The sequence below is a fragment of the Gymnogyps californianus genome, chromosome 10 (genome assembly GCF_018139145.2).
Source record: "Gymnogyps californianus isolate 813 chromosome 10, ASM1813914v2, whole genome shotgun sequence".
Taxonomy (NCBI): domain Eukaryota; kingdom Metazoa; phylum Chordata; class Aves; order Accipitriformes; family Cathartidae; genus Gymnogyps; species Gymnogyps californianus.
Window position 1 is genome coordinate 2944016 of NC_059480.1, and position 20427 is coordinate 2964442.

At 46.2% G+C, this 20427-nt stretch overlaps 1 protein-coding gene across 1 annotated transcript in view; it reads right to left on the bottom strand.

The window, feature by feature from the left end:
- Positions 1-17572, bottom strand: part of NGEF (neuronal guanine nucleotide exchange factor) — a 41324-nt gene extending 23752 nt beyond the window's left edge. Inside the window, exons 1-4 of the mRNA XM_050902900.1 lie at positions 17314-17572; positions 13820-13934; positions 3461-3646; positions 3246-3346 (exon numbers count right to left, since the gene is read on the bottom strand). Of these exons, the coding sequence (XP_050758857.1) occupies positions 3246-3346; positions 3461-3646; positions 13820-13934; positions 17314-17572 (661 nt within the window). The remainder of the gene's footprint in view (positions 1-3245; positions 3347-3460; positions 3647-13819; positions 13935-17313) is intronic.
- Between the last annotated feature and the right edge of the window lie 2855 nt (positions 17573-20427).

Here is a 20427-nt window from a genome sequence, read left to right on the forward strand (position 1 = left end):
CTACTTATATAATTTCTCTCTGCGTCAACTAGGCTTATACGGCTTTCCTAAGCATTTCTGCATGTTATTCAGCATCAGTGAGGGTGCTGAGGATGTAGTAGGGTGGAAAGGCTCCTTCGGAATGAAGCAGAGAGCCTGCTAAATTGGAGGTGCTTTCAGTGGTACTGATCTGTAAGCTCAGCCTGTGCTTGAAGGCTCTGCTGCAGTAGGGCACTGGGTACTTTCTGCCCCACCAAACCACGCACCAGAGAGCAGGACAGGCTGGGAAGTAACACCTTGCAGCAGTATGGGCAGTGCTTGACTCAAGAGAAAACATGCTGGGAAACTAAAGCATAATCATATTGGAGATAATTATACTTGCAGTGTCTGATGGTACAGCCATGTTGTGCTGGTGGGTCTGCCCTGCAAGTCAGAGGCAATTAAGGATATTTTGCGTAAGGGGGATTCAGTGTCCCTTGTGCAGATCTGGAGAGCAGCCCTTTAAAAAAGATACTCAAGAAAAATTTCCCCCTTGCTTTTAAGGAAATAAAATCCAGACAATGAAACTTGATTTTATTTCCAGGTTCCCGTGTCTGACCAACCAAACAGATAAGACCTACGGAGCCTTCAGTGGCAGGCAAAGGCAAATACGGACAACGGGGAGATCGGATTGACTAAAGGCATCTACCACCAGAACTCGTTCGGAAATGACAGCGAGGTAACTCATTTTAAGGAGGGAGCTGAAGAGAGACTGGCTGAAGCTCTACCGCAGACAGCAATATGGGGAGGAAGCAGAAAGGTGATAGCAGAAGAAAGACAAAAGACAGGTAGATGTTTAGGCAGAAGAAGGGTAGGAAGAAACAAAGAGGGTTGTGCTAGCAAGGATAAAAGATATCCTCGCTATCTTGGTGTAAAAAGTCCATCCAATGTCGGTAAAGATGTTACAATGGGTAGAGCAAAGGCTTAGATGAGAGAGAGAGGGAGAGAAACCATGCAAAAGCCTACTCTAGATGAAGCAGGAGATGGTCACAGCACAGGACGGGTGGCGTAAGAGATGCAAGGTCAGGGAACAGGGTTTTGACATGTTGAAAGGAGAGCAATACATCTGGGAACTGACTGAATGTGTAGAAAGAAGCTGAGATCAGTAGTTGAATGTGACTCAGAAGATAACGATGATTTAGTCAATGCTTACATTTAGTAAGTGAACAAGTACAAAATGTCAGAGACCTGTATGAGCTCCATTCATTGCTTAATGTCCCAACTGTCCCTACTGTGACCTAGCTGAAGGTTAACTGTGTGGTCAGAGCATGGGTTTAGTGTCGCCTGTTGACTTAAGTGGTTAAGGCTGATCTTCCTAAGCGGTGTTTACAAAGTTTGTATAGTACATAATAGACTTTTCCCTTTGTGTTTATTCCATTTAATTTTGCTGTCAGAGTCTCCTTTCCCAGCTCTCTCAAAAACTGGGAGGGGAATTGAAAAACTAGTTACTAATTGTGGAAAATGCTCGCCTTAGAGAGCTTGCAGTGCTCTTAAAGTAAATGTTATTACATTGAAAGCTATGTAAAATCTCAGGAGGTCCAGAGACGTTTTCTCTGAAATCCTCTGCTCCAGTTTCAGGCAAAAAGTCCATTAATGCCTCAAAGGCAGGAGGGAGGGAAGGGAGCGAGTGTGCTCCAGCCATTTGAAATGACCTGTCTGTTGGGGATTAGCGTAACATCTCTGGTTGTCAAAACCATGTCTCCTCCATCAAGGTGCAACAGACCTACTTGCAGTTACACTGATGCATGCAGAGCTATCACACGGCTTCCCTCTGATATACAGCACATAAAAATATATAAGAATATGGGTTGCTTTGAAGTCCTGCTGGTTTTAGTATTTTTATCATGCCTCTTAGCAGCACAGTCCCAGCAAACTGACAACGTATTGACACATCTGCCTTGGGAGATTAGTACCCACACAGCCAAAAGCAAGTAACAGATCTGGTAACATCCATGCAAATTGTTCACCACTTTCCTCCAGAAGGCCCCGAACTCAGCTGTTTTGTCTGACAGACGCTGGCAGGCTGCTGGTTTCACACCAGTCTCTTTCCTCAGCACTGTTCCAGTGGCATCAGGCGTTCCAAGAATCAGCCCTGCCTGCCACGACCTGACACCAAACTGCAGCCGCTCTCCTCTCCCAGAGACAGTGTGAGAAGCCTCCTCATTCCTGCCAGGGAGGTTCGCCTTGCTGCTCATGAGAGTTATCTATCCAATTTTCCCATGCAAAGTGCTACATTCCTGCCCTCTAGATGCAAGTATCTTGCAGTTTCATTTCCTGAAACTGAACAGAACTGTTTAAAAATGAAGCTTCTATATTCCCACCATGAAACCTGCCTCAGGATGGGGGTTAACTTTGCAGTTGCCCAAATCTCTCTGAGGAATGTCACAATTCAGATGTGGGAAACCAAGAAACAAGCTGTGAAGGTCCTCTCTGCATCCCACAAAAAAAATTTCAAAAATACCACAAGAGCAAAAGCATAACAGTCCTCTCCTCCACAGCCACCCAGATAACCTCAACTCTGCCTTTACAAAGAGACCACAAATGATAAAATAACTTACTCCTCTGTTGCAAATGCTACACCAGTGGCTGTTACAAATACATGCTGACGCTGGTGCATACAGCTAACATCCAACAGGATAGTTGACCCAGTACTTCAGTCTTACGCCTTTTTGAGTATGCAAAATCAGACTTCGGCAGAAAGTTGGCTGTAGCCTTAATTATTAACTGCTTCGTAATTACAAGAAGTAATCGTTATTTATGAATGGAGGTAAAGCTGCTCAGCGACAGCATTAAATCTCCTGCCAGGCAGCGTGCAAGCCTGATGCCCCTAAAGACAGCAAAAAGCCACCGCTAAGGCCGTGGTTATTATGTTTTACACCAACAGCGAGAGTTTTTTCCAGCATGGACAGAGAGTTGGGTTGCCGCAACACAACCGCCTTACCCCTGCCTGAGGCTCCCTCCTGCCATGTACCGCGTGGGTTTAGATCTGGGTTTCATTCGCTAAACGCTGCTGGTTTGGGGGGTTTAGGGGGGCCGGAGACGGCAGCTCGGCTCGGGTGAGGGGTCCGGCCCGCCGCGGCGGCACCTCTAGGGGCTGCTGTGCTGCCGCGAGTGCGGGGAACGGGAAAAGCGGTGAAGTTGTGGGAGAGCGCGGCCGCCGGACCCCCCGGCCGAATCCCCCCGCCGGGACCGCCGGGGGAGGACCGAGGCGGGGGACGGCTCCTTACCGATGTGCTCGATGAGGTTCCTCCAGGAGTCGGCCGTCATGGGGTGGGCGGGCGGCGGCGCCTCGGCGGCGGGGCTCTCCTCAGCGGCCGCGGGGGGCTCCCTGTGGGAGGCGGAGGCACCCTCAGCCGCGGCGGCGGGGCAGCGGTGGGGCGCCCCCCTCCGCCCCGGGCGCGGCCCCTCGCACCACCCCTCTCTACCCGCCCTCAGCGCTCACCTGCCGGGCTGTCCCGCCGAGCCGTCCTGGTCGAGGGCGCAGGCGGCGCTGAGCGCCGCGGCCAGCAGCTCCATGGCCGGCGGCGGCAGGCGGCTGCCGAGCAGCTCCGGCGGCGGCAGCGGCGGCGGCGCGGGGCTGGGGGAGCCCGGGCGGTTGCCACGGTAACGGGGGTAGGAAGGCAGCAGCCTGCGCGGGAGGGAGAGGGGAGATGCGGCCGCCCCCGGGGCGCCCCCGCAGCCCCCCGAGACCCCAAACCCCCTCAGAGCCTCCCCAATCCCCTCAGAGCCTCTCCTCAGACGTCCCCCACCCCCGGCGTCTCCATGAGCTCTCCCCCCAAAATCACTAGAGAGCCCCCTCAGAGCCTCCCCTCAGACCCCCCGTCACGCATCCCCAGGGGCTCTCCACCCAAATCCCCTCAGAGCCTTCCCAAACCTCCTCAGAACCCCCTCGGGCTCTCCCCCCCCAAATCCCCACAGAGCCCCCTCAGAGCCTCCCTCAGACCCCCCTCAGGCATCCCCATAGACTCTCCCCACAGAGACCTCTCAAAATCCTCTCAGAACCTCCCCTCGGGCTCTCACAAGACCCTCAGAGCCCCCTAGCCCCTCACAGCCTCTCTCCATGTTCGCGGATCTCCTCCGAGGCCCCACAGAGCCCTGCCAAATCCCCGCGGAGCCCCCTCAGCCTTCCCCAAATCCCTTCCGGGAGCCCTCAGAGCCCGCTACCAACCCCGCTCCCTCAGAGCCCCCCGCAGCCCCTTCGGAGCCCCCCAGCTCAGCCCTCAGAGCTCCCACCCGACCCCTGAGTCCCCCCACAGCCCCTCGGAGCACCCCTGCAGACCCTCTCAGAGCCTCCAAAATCCTTTCTGAGCCCCCACAGACCCCTCAGGTTCCCCCCCCCCCCAACTCCCCCCTCAGAGTCCCCCACCCCTTGCCCGGCACTCCTGACCACAGAGACCTCCTCAGCCCCCCAGCTCCCCTCCAGCGCTCCAACGCAGGTCCCTCCTCCACCGGGAGGCTGACTCCCTCCTCCCCAAGGGCCCCCCCAAAAGGCAACAATCCCTGCCCCAGGGGCTCCCCACCTTCACAGGCACCCCTACCTCCATTCCCCCTGCTCTCCTGCAGAGAGGCTCCTTCCTCAGATGCAAGGAAGCCCCTTCTCCATCCTCTCCCTCCCTCCCTAGCAAGGCACCCTCCCCCAGCAAGCACCCACACACCCCATCCCACCCCATGCACCAGCCCGGGCCCCAGCCCCTCTGCTCCATGCGCAGCCACCCCACAGCGGGAGGGGGGGTCCTACCCTGGCACTGACCTCTCCTCCCTCAGACCTGGGGCATAGCGCTGCCCCCCGTCCCCTGCACCTCTCTGCCTATGTGCGGCTGGCACCGGCTTCAAGGGAGAAAAGGGGGTGGGAGAAGGGGGCTCTCCTGAACTGCTTCCAGATCTGGTGCATATGGTGCATTTCTTCTCCAGGAATGAAACCCTGAGATGGAGGAATGTAACTGGGAAACTCAGCCTAATCCCTCCTGCCGGCAACTGCACCCCTGATTACCCCACAGGATTGACTGCTATCCTCCTCTCCTCCTCCGGCAGGGCTTTGCACCCGCTCGGTCATTTCCCCCGTCTCCCCTTCCTTAGCGTCGCTACTTCCATAAGGATATATTGTCTCGTTTAGGCAGTAAGTATCTCAGTACTCAATGATCTATATCTGTCTTCGTTCAGGTAATTGTTTTTCCGCCTCAGGGATAAATCCTCTTGAGCTCCAGAGTACGGTTACACCCTCGGATCGGTTCAAGCGCTTGCGGACAGGTTGGGTGCAGCTCTTCCCTACACGTTAGTAACCCTCAGCAAAAAACGTCATCTGCACCACATTGCAATTGAGGAGTTAACAGTCAGAAAACGCTCAGCTATTCCTCGCATTCGCTTTCTCCCTGTTGCATAAATAACCGTGTTTTTTTCTGTACGTGATAACGTAATTTATGCAACAACATAAAATCCGTGTGTTGGTCTGTATGTGTAAAATGGTTTCCTTTTTATCATTTTTATATTGTATTTGGTAAATGATGTATCAGGATAGCTTCCAATCAGCACATGACTATACATTCAGAAAAACTCCTTCAGCTTATATGAACTAGATCTTGATCTGGCACACTGGAGAGCTTGGTCCTTAAGTCATTAAGAGGCAGAATGGGAGAGGAAAACAGCTGGAAATGTCATTGAGGACTCAGAGAAGACTGTCAGTCCAGTCCAGGTCCAGTCCCAGACTGGGAGGTCGGAAGGACCAGACAACCGATAGGAAAAATCAGGGTGAAGGTGAGAGCTGGAGCCTGTTTTGCACTTCGAGGGGAGGAGGAGGACAGCCTGACAGCTGGGGCTGTACGGGAGGATATTGTCACGGGGTAGATGGTCAATATGGGATGAAAGTGGGTTATCAGCCGTTAAACACTGGGGCTAGGGGGTTTGGGGAGACAGGTGAGTGAGGGGGCAGCCAAAAGCTTGTAGAAGGGATAAAGTGGCAGAGACTATCTGAAGCTCTGCCTAATGACTGACATTTTAGTGGCTTGCTGCCAGGGCAAGAATATTGTCAAGGGTTTTAGTAAGTGGGTGGGATGCTAAAAAGCTTCTTTCTTAGAAAAGGGGAGGGAGGACATTAACTATACTGAGCCTCTTCCTTATCTTGAATTCTGGAAAAGCAGGGATGCTGTTTACTATTTTCTAAAGGGAAGGACCAAGAGCAGTGGGGAGTTCTCCCTAGTATGCAAAGGGAAGTCGGTGCCTAAGCTCTTAGTGACACTGCTAGAATGAAGGTATATCTAAATATAACTTTTGGGTGTATCTACTAAAAAAAAAGAAAATCTTTCAGAAGTATGTTTTAAGAGTTTAACAGATTCTAACCCCTCACATTGCTTCACTCCCAAGGGTTAAATCTGTTACAAATTGAAATTTCTTTTTAGAAAAAGTGTCTGGGTCATGGTATGAAAAACATTCAAAAATAGAAAGCATCTTTTCAGGATCCCATAACTGTCTGGTAATTTGATCCTGCCTGTCTTCCTTTTTCCTTTAAATTTTCCAAAATAATTTCACTTTTGGTCCGAGAGGAAAACCCAAAAATATCACTAAAAGTAATAATGATAATAAAAATGTTGGAAGCTATGAAGAGGTGAGAACACCAGCTGAAAGTGAAATGCCCCCTGTGGCCATGGGAGGCCACAGCTTGTATTTTTGTGTCTCAGAGATTTGTTCCACTGTGTAGCAATGACTAATAGTCTACTTTTCCTTCCTTTAGAACTTTTTTCTTTTTTAATTGTAGTTTGATCTTGCAAAAATGTTGCTCTTTCTTCCTTTCCAGGCTTATTCTTATAATTCATGTTGACATACAGAGAACATCCGTAAACAGAACAAGTCCCCGAGAAATACTTTTTCTCCCAAGTGAGGTGACAGAGTGTTCCCAGTGCTCTGGGACCAGAGTAAAAAATGATATTCAGTGAGAAGAGATATTTTTGTCCTACAAAAATTGTCGGGATTTTCTAAATCTTGCTTTTCTGTTTCGGGACAAAACAGAAAGCTTTCAAAGTTTGTAATGAAAAATGAAGGCAGGCACACAAGCGATTCTCTCACAGCGGTCTGATGTGATGGGATGTTAATGCTGGGTGTGGGGGATCCAGGTCGGAGTCACGGCTGTGTCATTCCCTCACATCCCACATGTTACTGCCTGTTCCAGGGCGGATCAGTCTCTGTTCCCGGACCTGCTCCACTTTCTCTGGTCACTGGGAAAGGTGCTTGAACCTGGTGAATGCCTTATTCACCAGATACCACTTTAGGTCTGTCAACACTGGACTATTTCTGCTAAGTAGAATAGCTCCGGCATAGCTGCCTCTTTCTTCCTCCCTACTTCCACGATTGTTAGGACTTTGTGTGCAGTTTAAGCTGACCTAGCTGCTCAATTCCACTTTTCACTCGACTCCCTGAGGCAGATTTCTACCTCCACTTTTATGCCAGCACTCACACTCATCTCATTCTTGGTGAGCAGGTTTGGGCAGCTAAACTGGTGGAAAATGATTCATTTTTTTTGGTAGAACTAGCTTTGTGTGTATCTGGATTGTCTCACTACAGGGTGAGCTCAATGCAGGTGCCAGCATAGCAGAGGTGGCAGACATGCAGATGGATGGCAGGACCATGTCAGTGCCACCTTGGATTATTTTACACTGCTGTGGAACTGCAGGCTCAGGCAGACGTTCCTGCTCCACCTGATCTTAACCATCCGGGTAGGAGTTTGGAGGAGGTTTTCTTTTCTCTCTCACTGTATCAACAACGAATTTGATCTGGAGCCTAAAAAGCTTTTCCCCATGTCATCAAAATCAGTAAAATCTCATGATGGCAAATCAGTTTTCTGACCAAAATCCCTGTATTTTATCCTAAAATTCCCTGTCTAGTTGTAGCGGGAAAGAAAGAGTCTGACTACTAGAACAACATACATTAAAGCAACTAGTTAAAAATCCTACCCCAGCACCACACAAGCGGTGCTGCGAGCCCTGGGCTCTTGCTGGTGACAGAAGTCATGCAACGCCCTGACAGACCAAAGCCCAGTTTTGTCTCAGGAATTCTTAGGATCCCCAAGTACACAGATACTGGAAATGATCCTTATGGCCATCTATCGATGGCCATGCTCTGGTGACATGGAGCATGACCATGGTTCAGCTCCCTGTGGGCAAAGGAGAGCAGGTTTGAGCTTGCATACATTCTGCAAAGAAGGGGTTCATGTGGTTGCAGACTGTTCCCAGCTTCACTGTACTGCTGTTGGAAAAGATTTTAAACGTTGGCTGACCTGGTCCATGGTTGCATTAAAAATGTGATAATTGGTGTAAGTTTATAATTAGTTTATTACAATTATGTCATTTAAGTTATGTTTGGGGGATGAATTTCCAATCTTGGCTTGTACTTTCAGGCGCTAGGAATTTTGAAAAATGATTAATCATTTGAATTAAGACTTCTTATGTGCATCTAAACTCAAAAGCAATCCTCAGAATAAAACTGCAAAGAGGTTGTTTTCAAACGACATTGAAATGCATTTTTTTAATGTTCTCTTATAGCAATTTTGTAGAAATTAGACCTCCTCTTCCAGAAACTAAAAAGAGAAGAGGCAGTCCAGCAGATCTTATTCATGAAAAATTCCCCAAACCCTTCTAGTCAGTGGGAGTTTCACACCAAGAAAGGCCACAAGATGAGGTAAGAAGCACTGTTTTAATCTGAGCTAACCAAATTTGTGGAGAAGTGTGAAGTTAGTAATAGATTTGAATAATGTTATACCTAGTCAAGGATATTTTCATACTTCAGGTTCATTCAGGTTCTCTCTGTTCACGTGTGGTTTTTAGCAGTGTTTTTGACAATGGGTGTGTCTGTGCAATTTTTATTCCTGGTTTTTGACTTTTTAGTGGGAGATAAGTGGAACTCCTCATCCCTAATATTTTTGGATCCTAAAGACCAAGAGCACATCTGTTCTCCTGAACCTCATTAAGCTTTCATCAAAATACCTTAATTATATGTGTTGGGGCTGGCAGCCTTACTGATAAGTAAAAATGTTCAGAACTTCCTATTATGAGATCCTTACCTTTAGGTGCTTCGAACGTTTTGATGCTTATAATCATCAGGGTTACATTTTTACTTACTGACCATCTGCCATAGACAGGTTATTTTTTATATATTAAAAACAATAAACAATTTCTTAGGCTTAGGAAAATATTATTAGATCCGTATTAAAGGAAAACAGAAAACCTGTTATTCTATCCCTTGAGAAGCTTTGGTTTCTGTTGAAATGTGAGTTGAAATTTGGGGGTTGCCAGGGCTTCGTCTTTGCCACGCTTAGGAAAATCCATAGAAATTATAGGCCCTTTTCCACTCTCTGCAATACACACAAACTTTAGACTTAGATTTTAGTATCTGAAATCCCTGAGCTGCTGCCCATTGAGAGAACGTGTGCCCTGCTCAGGGCTGAGAGAAACATTTCTGATATTGCAGCTGTAAAAACTGCCTGGTCCAGTTCTAGGCACTGTGATTAAGGGCTACTTCTGTGGTATCCTCAGTGATCCTTGTGCTGGGTCCAGGCAGCAGGATGAGAAAACTACTTGACTGAAAAACAGAGAGAGCAAGACTCAAGCATGGAGAGGGAGGGGTCTACTTCTGGACCAGGAGACTGCTATGAAGAGAGGAACTCGCCCACAGCTGGGTGCTTCAGGAAATGGTGAGTTGGAAAAGGCTGTAAAATGTAGCACTGGAGCTAGGAGGAGGGGTGGGAGACTAAAATTGTATGAGGAGCCAAAGGGTGAAGAGCCTGGGGAACGGCAGGACGCTGAGATATGAGCCGCAGGAGGGAAGAGAGAGGAATGATGTGTCTGGGAAACAGTAGGCTGAAGAAACTGTGTGGGGAATTACAAGTTGAAGCCGATAGAAAAGGAGTGAAACAAAGAGGTTGGTTGAGGACCTGAGGGACAGGGTATGTCCAGATGAAGCAGATCAGATTGGGAGAGCTGGAGGGTAAAGCCTAGACCTTGCTGGGTAATGAAACCATGAATGGGCTGAAAAACCTGACAGGCAGAGACTGGGTGGAATAGGTGGGCAGACTGGGACTGGGATCTCCATTGGCTGCATGCTGGAAGGATACTTAATTAGAATTGTGTATGTTATTGCTTACTATTCTGTATGATCCTGTGAAATATGAGATTTTGACAGTAATAACAGTTTAGTACCTACAGTGGCTATTTTTACTGAAAATTTATTAGTTTTTAAAATTCTTCTCCCTGCAAATACTGTTACTCTTAGACTTTTTAAGATTCAGATTGTACAGAAAGAGGGATAGGGAAAAAATTATTTATCTATCTGTCTCTAAAAGATCAAAAAATTGTTGTAGTGTGACAAAATATAAAGGTTTGGTCAACATGTGTTTACACCAGCTGTTCCTGACTTCACCACTTGCAAATTGAAGCACCATTGGCAGCATAGAAAAGAGGTGACTATAAGAACTTTATTTCATAAGTAGAAAGAAACTGCTTGAGTATGGTATAGGACCTTTTGCAATACAGGTCCCAGCCTCTCTAGAGGCTTTCTCTGCTTTTCTGGTTAAATCAGACTATAAAAGCAGTGCCCTCTGCTGCCCAGGACAAATAGTGCTGTGCTAAGGGATGCTAACCCAAATTCACACAAGCATCCTGCAGAGTGCTATGCTCTTTTACATGCGTACTGTTTCTTTCTAATACACGTGTTTGCATGAATTCAAACAAGTTAGATTCCCTCTTGCTGCTGAAGGTGACGATTTGTATTCACTGTTGTAGTACTTCTATTCTTTGAGCTCACATCAAACGTAATCAAATGATTTTTAGATGATCCTCGTTTCTCTGAACTGGAGGTTTCATAACCAGCCTAAAGAAATAGTTTGCTCTGCACTGGTAGACTCAATGACCTCGCAGTGAGCTTTGCAACATGAAATTTCACACTGAGTTTCTCTTTCACTGTATCTAGTGGCCCATAATAAAGACATATCATTTTTGGAATCTGACTCAGTGGGAAATCGTAGGTAAATAATACAGTCATGCTGCTAAAACATCTGTATTGTATTAGAAATTAAGAGAAGTCAACATCCTATTAGCTGGTAATATAGGGTAGACGCTGATTAGTGAATCTTCTTTCTAGGGTTTGAAATGACTAATTTGCTGGTCTCTGTGGGAGCTGCTTTCAGCTGAGGCTGACAGTTGTGGATGGACACCCTGGGTGGATGTTTTTCTGTGATGACTTTCTATGATCTCAGTCTGCACAACTGCTGCCACTTTTAAGCTGGAAGGACTGATCACAGTGGGAAAGCCCAGCTTTTGTTGAGTTCAGTTCCTTCCAGGTCTTTGGCTCTGGTTACTCTGAAAAACAGAAGTTGTGCTAGAAGCTCAGCACTGAAATGTTCAGGGCAAGTCAGCTGAGTGGTCGGGAAGTGGCTCGTCATGTGAGGGGCTTGGATCTGTGTACAATGCGGAAGACTAGGAGGGAGCCACGGGATGTTGTGGAGAACTCTAGAGTGCTTAGGGGGAGCTGGGGATCGCACAGGAGAAAGGTCATGGGAAAAAAATCATTTGAGAATAGTTAGGCATAAAAATGCTCTTAAGAAGTATCTGATGGAGGGCGTATGGCAGATTTTGGAATACCAGCAATAAAGTTTGAGGTCATCGTGTTTTCAGACATCAATGTTCTGAGATCAATGAACTACTCTACTATTCTCAGAGCTTTGAATGACACATAGATTCAAGTCACCGGTGGGTTTGAAGGAGCCTACGGTGCTTTTCCTTAATCAGAGTGTTAAAGTCCGTATCCTGTCTGAGTACAATGCAGTTAATCATTCCTTTTCCTGAGCCGTTTACTACGTTCTCCAGCTGTGTTTACTTCCTGTCCTAATTTATGTAGCATGGCTACATGTGAAGTGACATCCCTACCTGTGAAGAACCCATTTGTGTCAGACCTGCTGGTTATCTTCATGCAAGGAGAAGGGATTGTGCCTGCCCAGCCCTAGCATTTATATAGTTGCTGTAGGACGCTGCTGAATGTGAAGAGAGGCAGCACTGATGCCCCACTTGCCCTCAGGACAGTGGTGATTCACTCCTGAGAACCCCATGGACCTTCCCAGTGCTGGTCAGAGGTGCCTATACTGTCCTTTCTGCAGAATTGCTAGCTTCTGCTTTCAGAAGAACTCTTAGCTGACAGGTACCAGTTTTATTCTTTTGGGGAGAGATTAAATGCATTTCTTGAGACCAGTGATAATATTTTAGATGTCGTATCTGCACAATGGCCTGTTTTCCCAATAGAAGGGGGAGAATAGTGATTACTGCAAATAATGGCAATATCCTTACGCTCCTGCAGGCTTTTCACAATGCAGATTTCTAGTGGTTCTCTCATAAATTACAGCTGATCTTTTGGAGAAGGGAAGAGGAGTACATGGGCTCAGTTTGAGCTGGAACTCTGGTCTCATTCTCTGCTCAGTTTCAAGAGACGATGCCACTCAGCAGCGTTGCCTGCTTTTAGCAGACACATGACTTAGAATCTGTACTGACCTGTCAAGCTCTGTGCACAGCACATCTTTGATAAAACTGACTCCCAGCACTGGCTCATTGTTTCCAGCTCCAGGGAGAATCAGAATTTACGTGTTTCAGAGCTGCCTAAGTGGCGGTGTCAGGATGTCAGAGACTGACAGTGATGATTATGCCGCAAGGAGAGGAAGACAGATGGGTTTGACGTCGCAGCAGACTGTAACTGTCTAGTTTCATATGCTCAGTTTAATGCCAAAGGGCAATCAGTTTTAGCCAGGGCAATTAATTTATTTAAATCCAACTTGACAGTTTGGCTGAAATTTTTTTACTGGAGTCCTCTCCATAAGGAAGGGTGCCTGGCAAGGCACTATGCATTACACCGACACAGCTAGGCTCAGTAATTAGGACCACGCAGTGCAGTATAATGCATGCACCTTTAGAGACCAAGTGTTTTAGCACTTTCAGCTTGATCTTTTACAGTACAAGCAGGGACCATCTCATAGTTATACACAGAAGAGATGAGGAGGTGGCGAGGGAGTTTGGGAGAATACCTCACTCATATATGAGAAAACGTAAGGCTAGGTAGCTGCTCCTCTCTCTGCCTGGCTGCAGTTGCAAGAGTGCAGGGCTGAGGGTAAATTTATGGGATGTGTGTAAATTTATGGGTTGTGGGATCAGGGCCTTTTCCTGGACCTAGGTCGCTGAGGGATTTAAGCCAAAAAAGGCTACCTCACTGAAAGCCTCTGTTGCTTATCAGTTCTTCAAAGTAAACAGCAAACAGAAAGTCAGAATACTTTAGAAAGCATCTTTGTAGCTAATTCTTCAGCTATAGATCCTGTTTTCCATGTGGGGTTGTATAACAGGCTTCAGGAGAGCCCTCTGGGAAGGCCAAGAATAGGATCACTCTTATGTTGAGATGTTCCGTAAGGAAATGCCCACAGGCTCTCCTTATTCTCCAAACAAGCTGCTTAAGGCCGTCTGCCCACTTTGCTTACACCACTGCGTGATCCTACATCACATTCCCCTTTTTTCCATCTTCCCCACTGTCTTCTTGTTCCCCCTTTTTCCTTCACTGTCTTCTCCAAACTCATACTGAAAAGACCCTTTATATGACGACGCTGGTACTATATGATATATATCATTAAGACTGAAAACAGCACTATAAGTCAAGGTGAGAAGGCATGGATCAGAGCTATAGCTTAGTCCAGCTGTCCTTCCCGAAACAAGCATTCTTGCTCTGACACTACTCTGACTATATTCTTCAGTGGAGGCATGCTGAATACCCTGCGTGTGCACTTCCTTACCTTTGGATCCATAGTTCGTCTAACGTTGTCTTATCAGAGTTTACTGGAGATGGTGATCCCTTATGAGACAAAACATTCAGAGGCTCTTTGATGGGCTCGTTGTTTTTGAGTGAACCTGTGATATAAGAGAAAGCCAAGAGGGTGTTAAAACAGTTGTTTTCTTAAGGGTCATCTTTACTTTTACTGTAGGTAATGGTTTGCTTACACCAAAGGCAACAGGAAGACCACAGACACAAAGACAGCTACATTTTAGCTTGGATTTTCAAACAAGATTGAAGTGTCATCAGCTTGCATACTGCAAGATTGTACAGCCTTTGTCACAGCTGCAAATGCAATTGAGAAAAGGTGAAGGTAGATATATGATAGCAGTTCTTATGTATGCAAGTTGCACTCTCACCACTGAAAACTGGGTCCCAATATTAGCGATTTTCAGTGCAATTCTTTAAGCAGAAAAGGTTTGGCTGTGTGTGCCTGTGCATGCCAATATTTTGTTTCCCAAGTCAGGGCTTCATTACCGCTCTGCTTTCAGGCACACAGTAGATGTTCAGTTTAATGGATAAATCAGGGCTAGATTTGGGTGAGACAGGAGCTTTACTTTTAATTGCTTCTCCAATTTCCCTCAGATGAACCTCTGATCCTTTCACAGGGAGCCAAAGTTGTATTAAGTCCATGGCTTACTACTGCAGTACTTGTCAGGAGAGGATGCATCTCACTTTTCAAATGAAACCTCCTGTTGTTTGAGGGTTGTTGATAAATGGCCTTGTTGTTTTCTATTAGAAATATTTTGGTCTAAGTCATAATTCTGTTTGCATTTCAAACTGGTGACAGCACAGGCAGGTCAATGCTCTGAAGCCGGTTTCTGATGCACCCTTTTAATCAATGCTACGGATTTTCAGAGGGAAAGGGTGAAATCCAGACTTTCAAAACTCCCTAAAACAGTGCCAAGGGCTTATGAAACGCCAGTTTGAGTTATTCTCTTTGCCTTTTGAATAGTTTAAACACTTCATCCTTCTGTCAGAGGAGATTGCTTAAAAAAACAAACTCTTTTTCCAGTTAAAGGAAAGCATCTATTATATTTTACAGCTCCTAGGCTAAAAGCCAAAGCTAGGCTAGTGCAAAGGGTGCCTATATAAAAGCCTTTCTCTCTGCTGGATTTACATTCTTTTAAATTATTTTTTGTGTTCTCATTTCTTGAGTCTTTATTTTGCTGTTTTGTATCCTACTCTGTATTTTCCCCTGTATCTTTCCCTCTCTTCCTTTCTTCTTTCCTTCCCCTCTCCTCGCCCCCAGTCATTGCCTAAGCAAAATGAGAACAGGTTAACATTTGAGCTTGAGTCAGACTCTTGGATAGCTGCTGTTGAAATGGGTTTGAAGTCAAGATAAAAGAGCTCACCCATCCCTTGCTTCCATGCACGTCAGCAAATGCTGTCAGAAGAAGTTCCTGCTACAAATGAGGCTGGTGTAGAAGCACCCGCTGTCCAGTTTCAGGGAGAGGGGATGGAATCAGTGGAGTAGAGGGAGAGGGTAGAAGAGCTGCTTACATCAATCCTAGCTGAATTTAAAAGCTGTAGCTCTGTGCTGGACTTGCTACAGTCATACTGGAGAAAGAGCTATTGCTCCTAGTCCAGGTCTTGCTGTACAGACTGGAGAAAAGAAGCGTTCCCAGTGTGTCTTGCTGAACAATTGCAGGTGTGGAAGAAAAAGCCCTGTTTGGAACAGATCCTGTTTCAGCAGTGGTAACAGAGAGAGGGGGGTGTGGGAGAGAAGCGCAGGTCAGCTTCTGTGGATGCTCTAATGAGCTGCTAAGAGAGAAGCCCTTCTTTTAGCTTGTCCTTCCTCAATGACACTGGCTAGACAGGAGGGATGTCCTCCTGTGCCGTTGTCCTGATGCCATGACGCTGCAGATGTATGAAGAAGGTGCGTCTTTCTGTGTTGGTCCTGCTGCAGTGGCACCAGCAGGTAACAGAGGAGAGGGCCTCCTCAGCAGCGGTCTGGATGCTGTGATGCTCGGGGAGCAGGAGAGAGGGCGAGTCTCTTCTGTGCTTGCTCTGCAGCAGCGCTCTGGGAAGGCAGTGAGAGGACGGCTCTGCTCTGGTCCTGCTGCTGCACTGGCAGGGTGGAGAGCAGCTCTGCTCTGGCATAGGCGATGCTCAGTTTATTCACAAACCTCATTGCAACAGTAGCAGAATATTAAACAGGAGCTCTTTGCTCTGCTGCTGTCTGCTTGGAAACTTGGAGAAGGGAGGGAACTTTCCTTCTGTCCATGCCACAGGGTTGAATGGGCCTTTATACTGCTGAAATAGTGTGGCTCCCTTGGTGAGGCAGGCAGGAGACACCTATTTTCTTGGGGACATTTCCCAGACCTCCTTTATTTTGGGGTGGAGGATGTCTGTTCTTTGTTTTCTTGGAGAACTTGGTCTGCTTTCAGGGGCTGAAGTGCTGTGCTTTACTGCTGCATAACAAAGCAATAGCTTTCAGTGGCTTGCATAGCACTCAAACATCAGGAGTAGTGTTGTATCATTTTGACTCATGCAGCTAGCCAAAGTTCAGAGTCCAGTGCATTGTTTCTGTTAGATTATAATCTGAAGATAGGACAGGTATCTTTGCTGCAATTCCTTTTATTTACAAGGAGTTATAAAATTCAGTTTCTCTGAACACCTGGGAGATGAAGCAAAGGGCATTTTCTGCATTCACAGTTCCAGGTCTCTCTCATTTAGCATTTAGATTAAAACCACTTCCATTTTTTTCTTGCAGCCCTGTTTCCAGTGCTTCTGAGTGTGTTGCGATAGCTCCTTTCCTGGCTCTCTCTTCAGCTTCTCATATTTTTCTCGTTTCTTTCACAGACAGCTGCTCAGACAAGGTGCCAGCTCAGTGAAAGCCTGGCCTTGCAGTCATGCTCTGTACTGTTCATACTCAGAGAAAGCCAACTCGTTCCATTTCTGCTGAAGCCATGGCTGAGCGCATGTGTGTTCTGGATGGTGTTCCTGTTATTTCAGCCTCCTAGTTCAAAGGGAGCTTAGGTGTTTCTTACAGCTGTCTTCAATGCAAGGTGGCAGCAACTGCTCTGTTTTTGCTGACTGTTTCCTCTATACGCCGCTTAGCTTGCCGTACAGTTACTTGCACAGATCTCACTACTTTTGAATATGTACTTTCTGTATGCTAAAGAAGTTCCTGCTTCGTTGACAGCTTTGTGTCTTTCCCTGTTAAAATTATTTTTCTTTTAGAGAGCAGAGGGGTGGCAGAGCAGAGTCCCACATTTGTTTAGATTCTCCGCCATGAAGCATGTTTAAACATCCAACCATTTTGCATTTCCAAGCTGAGCAAAGAAGGATGGCACCCCTCTGCCAGCTGTGCCATAGGGCAGGGGTGTTCTGTAATGTGCTGACCGCTGAGCTGCTTTCTACCTTCTCTGTCCCTTTTCTAACCTCATCGACACCTATAGTTCCTAATCTCACTGGAAAAGGAAGCATAATGCCGTTTGGGTCAGTACTCACCTGTAGCATGCCCCATGTGCATTGCCTCTCTTGAAGTCTTTCTTTTCTCTCTTCTCGGCAGCCTCATGGACTGGTAGTACCTGGAATTTCTTTGAATGGCAATGTAATGTGTGTGTGAGTCCCTCTCGTGGGTCACCACGTTAGCACCTTCTGACTCCTCCTCACCTTCAGAGACTGAGCCTGACTCTCTCAGTACCTGCTGAGAAAGGAGCCCACTGGCGGAAAGCCTGCGGGCAGCTTCTCTCCCGTGCCCATCCATGGCTTCCAGATCTTGTCTCTATGGCAACTGAGACGATGGATGAGCAGCAGAGCAGCAGAAGACAGGTAGCCTCCACAACTCCATCAGCTTTATCTGAATTAGAGCTGGAGACGGACAAACAAAACACAACAAAATAGGAAAAGAGAAGACAAAGTTCTAGTTAGTTCAGAGGCTGTAGTGCATCATCTGTTTAGGATAATGGGGACTTTCCAGGATTTTTTGTCTGAGATCATTCTGAGATCATCACCTTACAAGCCTTATTCTAACGTCCTGAACGTTGCTTTGACATGCTCATGGCTGTCCTGCCATGACACATTGTAGTGCTACAGATGTTACTGGAAAAATGTCATATTTGTTCAGTTGATGACCACTCCCTTTTGTCACTTGTGAGCACTAGATTACTAGTTGATTTAGAGTGGAAGCAGGTTACAGCCATGTCCTTGTTTTTGAGGTTGAAAATGTTACGGAATAGAAAGTAAAAGCTGAAGAGAAAGCTCTGTTAATGTGTCTATTATCTGCGTACTTCTCCCTGTAATAGAAGAATTAATGCCTTTTACAGGGCTGGGTGCCTTCTAACACTTATTAACAACACTCACTCCTGCGGTGCAGATAAGTGAAGAAAAATCCATAACTGTCGAGAAATGAAGGTAGAAGAGACAAGATTATGTAGCAATGGAGAGCGCAGAGACTTGATTTTGTTTCCCAGAGTTGCACTCAAGTGCCAATGTACCCCCTCAGTGACACGGGGACTTCAGCACAGGGGTCCCCCTGCTCTGTGTGTCTGTACATGGACTATGCCAGTACGCCCAAGCATTTTTAGGAGGCAAATCACTACAACAGCAAAACAGCAGTTGATCCTTCAGCCTTTGCAAGACTGGGTAAAATGTGAACTGATTACTTAAGCACTTGCTGCTGGCTTTGTCTTGTTGAATTCTTACAGCTGTCAACGCCTTTCTCTTAGAACATGATTTTGTGACTGATGGGGCTATCATGAATAGTAGAAAGAGATGCTGTATAGGAAATGTGAATATAAAATTGACAGTTCGCTGAGAGAAGAGCATAAAATAGTGCTATTGATTAGTCATTAGATGCTGTTTTGAGAAGTTATATGTATCACTGGTTTCTTACATTACAGTATATCCAATATACAAGATACTCTAGAAGGTGTGTGTCTCAATTTTTGTTCTGGGTCTTCTGCAACTCTATGAAGCTGTGTGTGCCACAAACCTTTTTCTTGCTTGCCTTCAGTGTCACTCCAGCTGACCCTGGGACATCAGGGACAGTTGGGACATGATCTGTGAATCCTCTGCTTTCCAAAATTTTTGAGGGCCCTATGTTTTATCCTTGTAAAGGGAGGGTCACTACCTGAAATCATGCGCTGGGCCTGAGTCGTTCGGCTTCCTGGCTCTACAGATGAGAAAGTCCGCTTTCTCCTTTCATAACTTGAACCACAGCATGCAGCTCATAGCTGCTAAATTTGGATCCTGACTTCAATTCTGCCAAGACTTTTGGACTGTTTGGAACTGGTGGTTGCTCTGGGACTGTTTCCAGTGTTACTGGAAGTGTATGAAGGACCCATTTGTTGGTTGTGGTGTTAAGTTTGGTTTGTAAATTACCCTGAGGTACAGAGATTCACTAAGCCTGTTTCTGTTTCTGTGGCTCAGTGGAACAGCGAAATAAAAACAGCTGCTGTTGGAGACAGCTTGAAAAGAAAGAAGAGGCTATTTCTTTTCCTATGCCTTTCTTACTGCCCCAAGACTAAAGCCCCAAAGGCTTGATCCTTCCAACTGTGATGGAAGCATTTCTGTTAACTGGACCACAATTAATATTGCACCTATAATCCTTCCTAACCCTAAACTCTAACAATCGCTTATTTTTTATTTATTTCTCTTCTATAAACTGCTTTATGCCTTGCCGCTCAAGGAGATGAACCTGTAACAATCTCCTCTATATGAATGTTCCTACGTGCTTCGAGTGGCCACCCCTTGTCCATGTTACTCAGACTAGGGCAGAGACCTCTCTCTCTTTTGTGGCCTTTGCAATGTCGACATAGTTTGCAACGCTTAGCAAATTGCTGCTGGTGTTTTCTTGAAAAATGAGTTAAAGTTTTCACAGGAGCTGCTCACCAGTCAGGAGTAATTTCAAAACCATTTAAATCTCCAAAGGAAGCATTAGGCAAATAGATACGTGCATGTGTGTGTGCGGGAGTACATGCATGCATGGAGAAGACTGTTTTCCCCTTTCACTTACCTGGCGAATATGAAAGTACATGGATGTCATTGTTGGGCTTTTACAAAGATACTTGGTAGAGAAGGAGCCTTCTGCATAGCTAAGTGAAACTTACTCAGCTGGGTTGCCCAAAGACGTAACTATGTGTTCAGTAGTCTTATCAAACCAGTGTAGTTATCTTTGCCAGATACACTTTTTTTGGTCCATCAGAGGAATGAAGAGTGTCCATCCTGAACAGTTAGCTTGCTGTCAGGCTACCAAACAGTCCCTAACAAACAAGATGTTTGACCAGAAGTGAATATAGCAGTGGATGAAAGAAAGACTTCCGTGTTTTCTAGGAGAGGCAGGAGTGAGGAGGCACTTGTTTATTGTGGTGGCTATAAACAGTATATATTTTTTTACTTTCTTCAGTGAAGAGTTCAAGAACAGAATGTATTTCTGAACGCAATGCTTCCAATTCCAAAATTGATACTCTAAGAAATTATTGAGAAACCTTTTACTGATATGTCAATCAAATAGTCCTGGCTTTTGCAGTTGCTTTAGGTGTATTAAAAACTAGGGATAAGTTTAAAGGATACATTCAAATTTAGTATTACATTATTCTGGTAGCAGTCAAGCTATTCAGT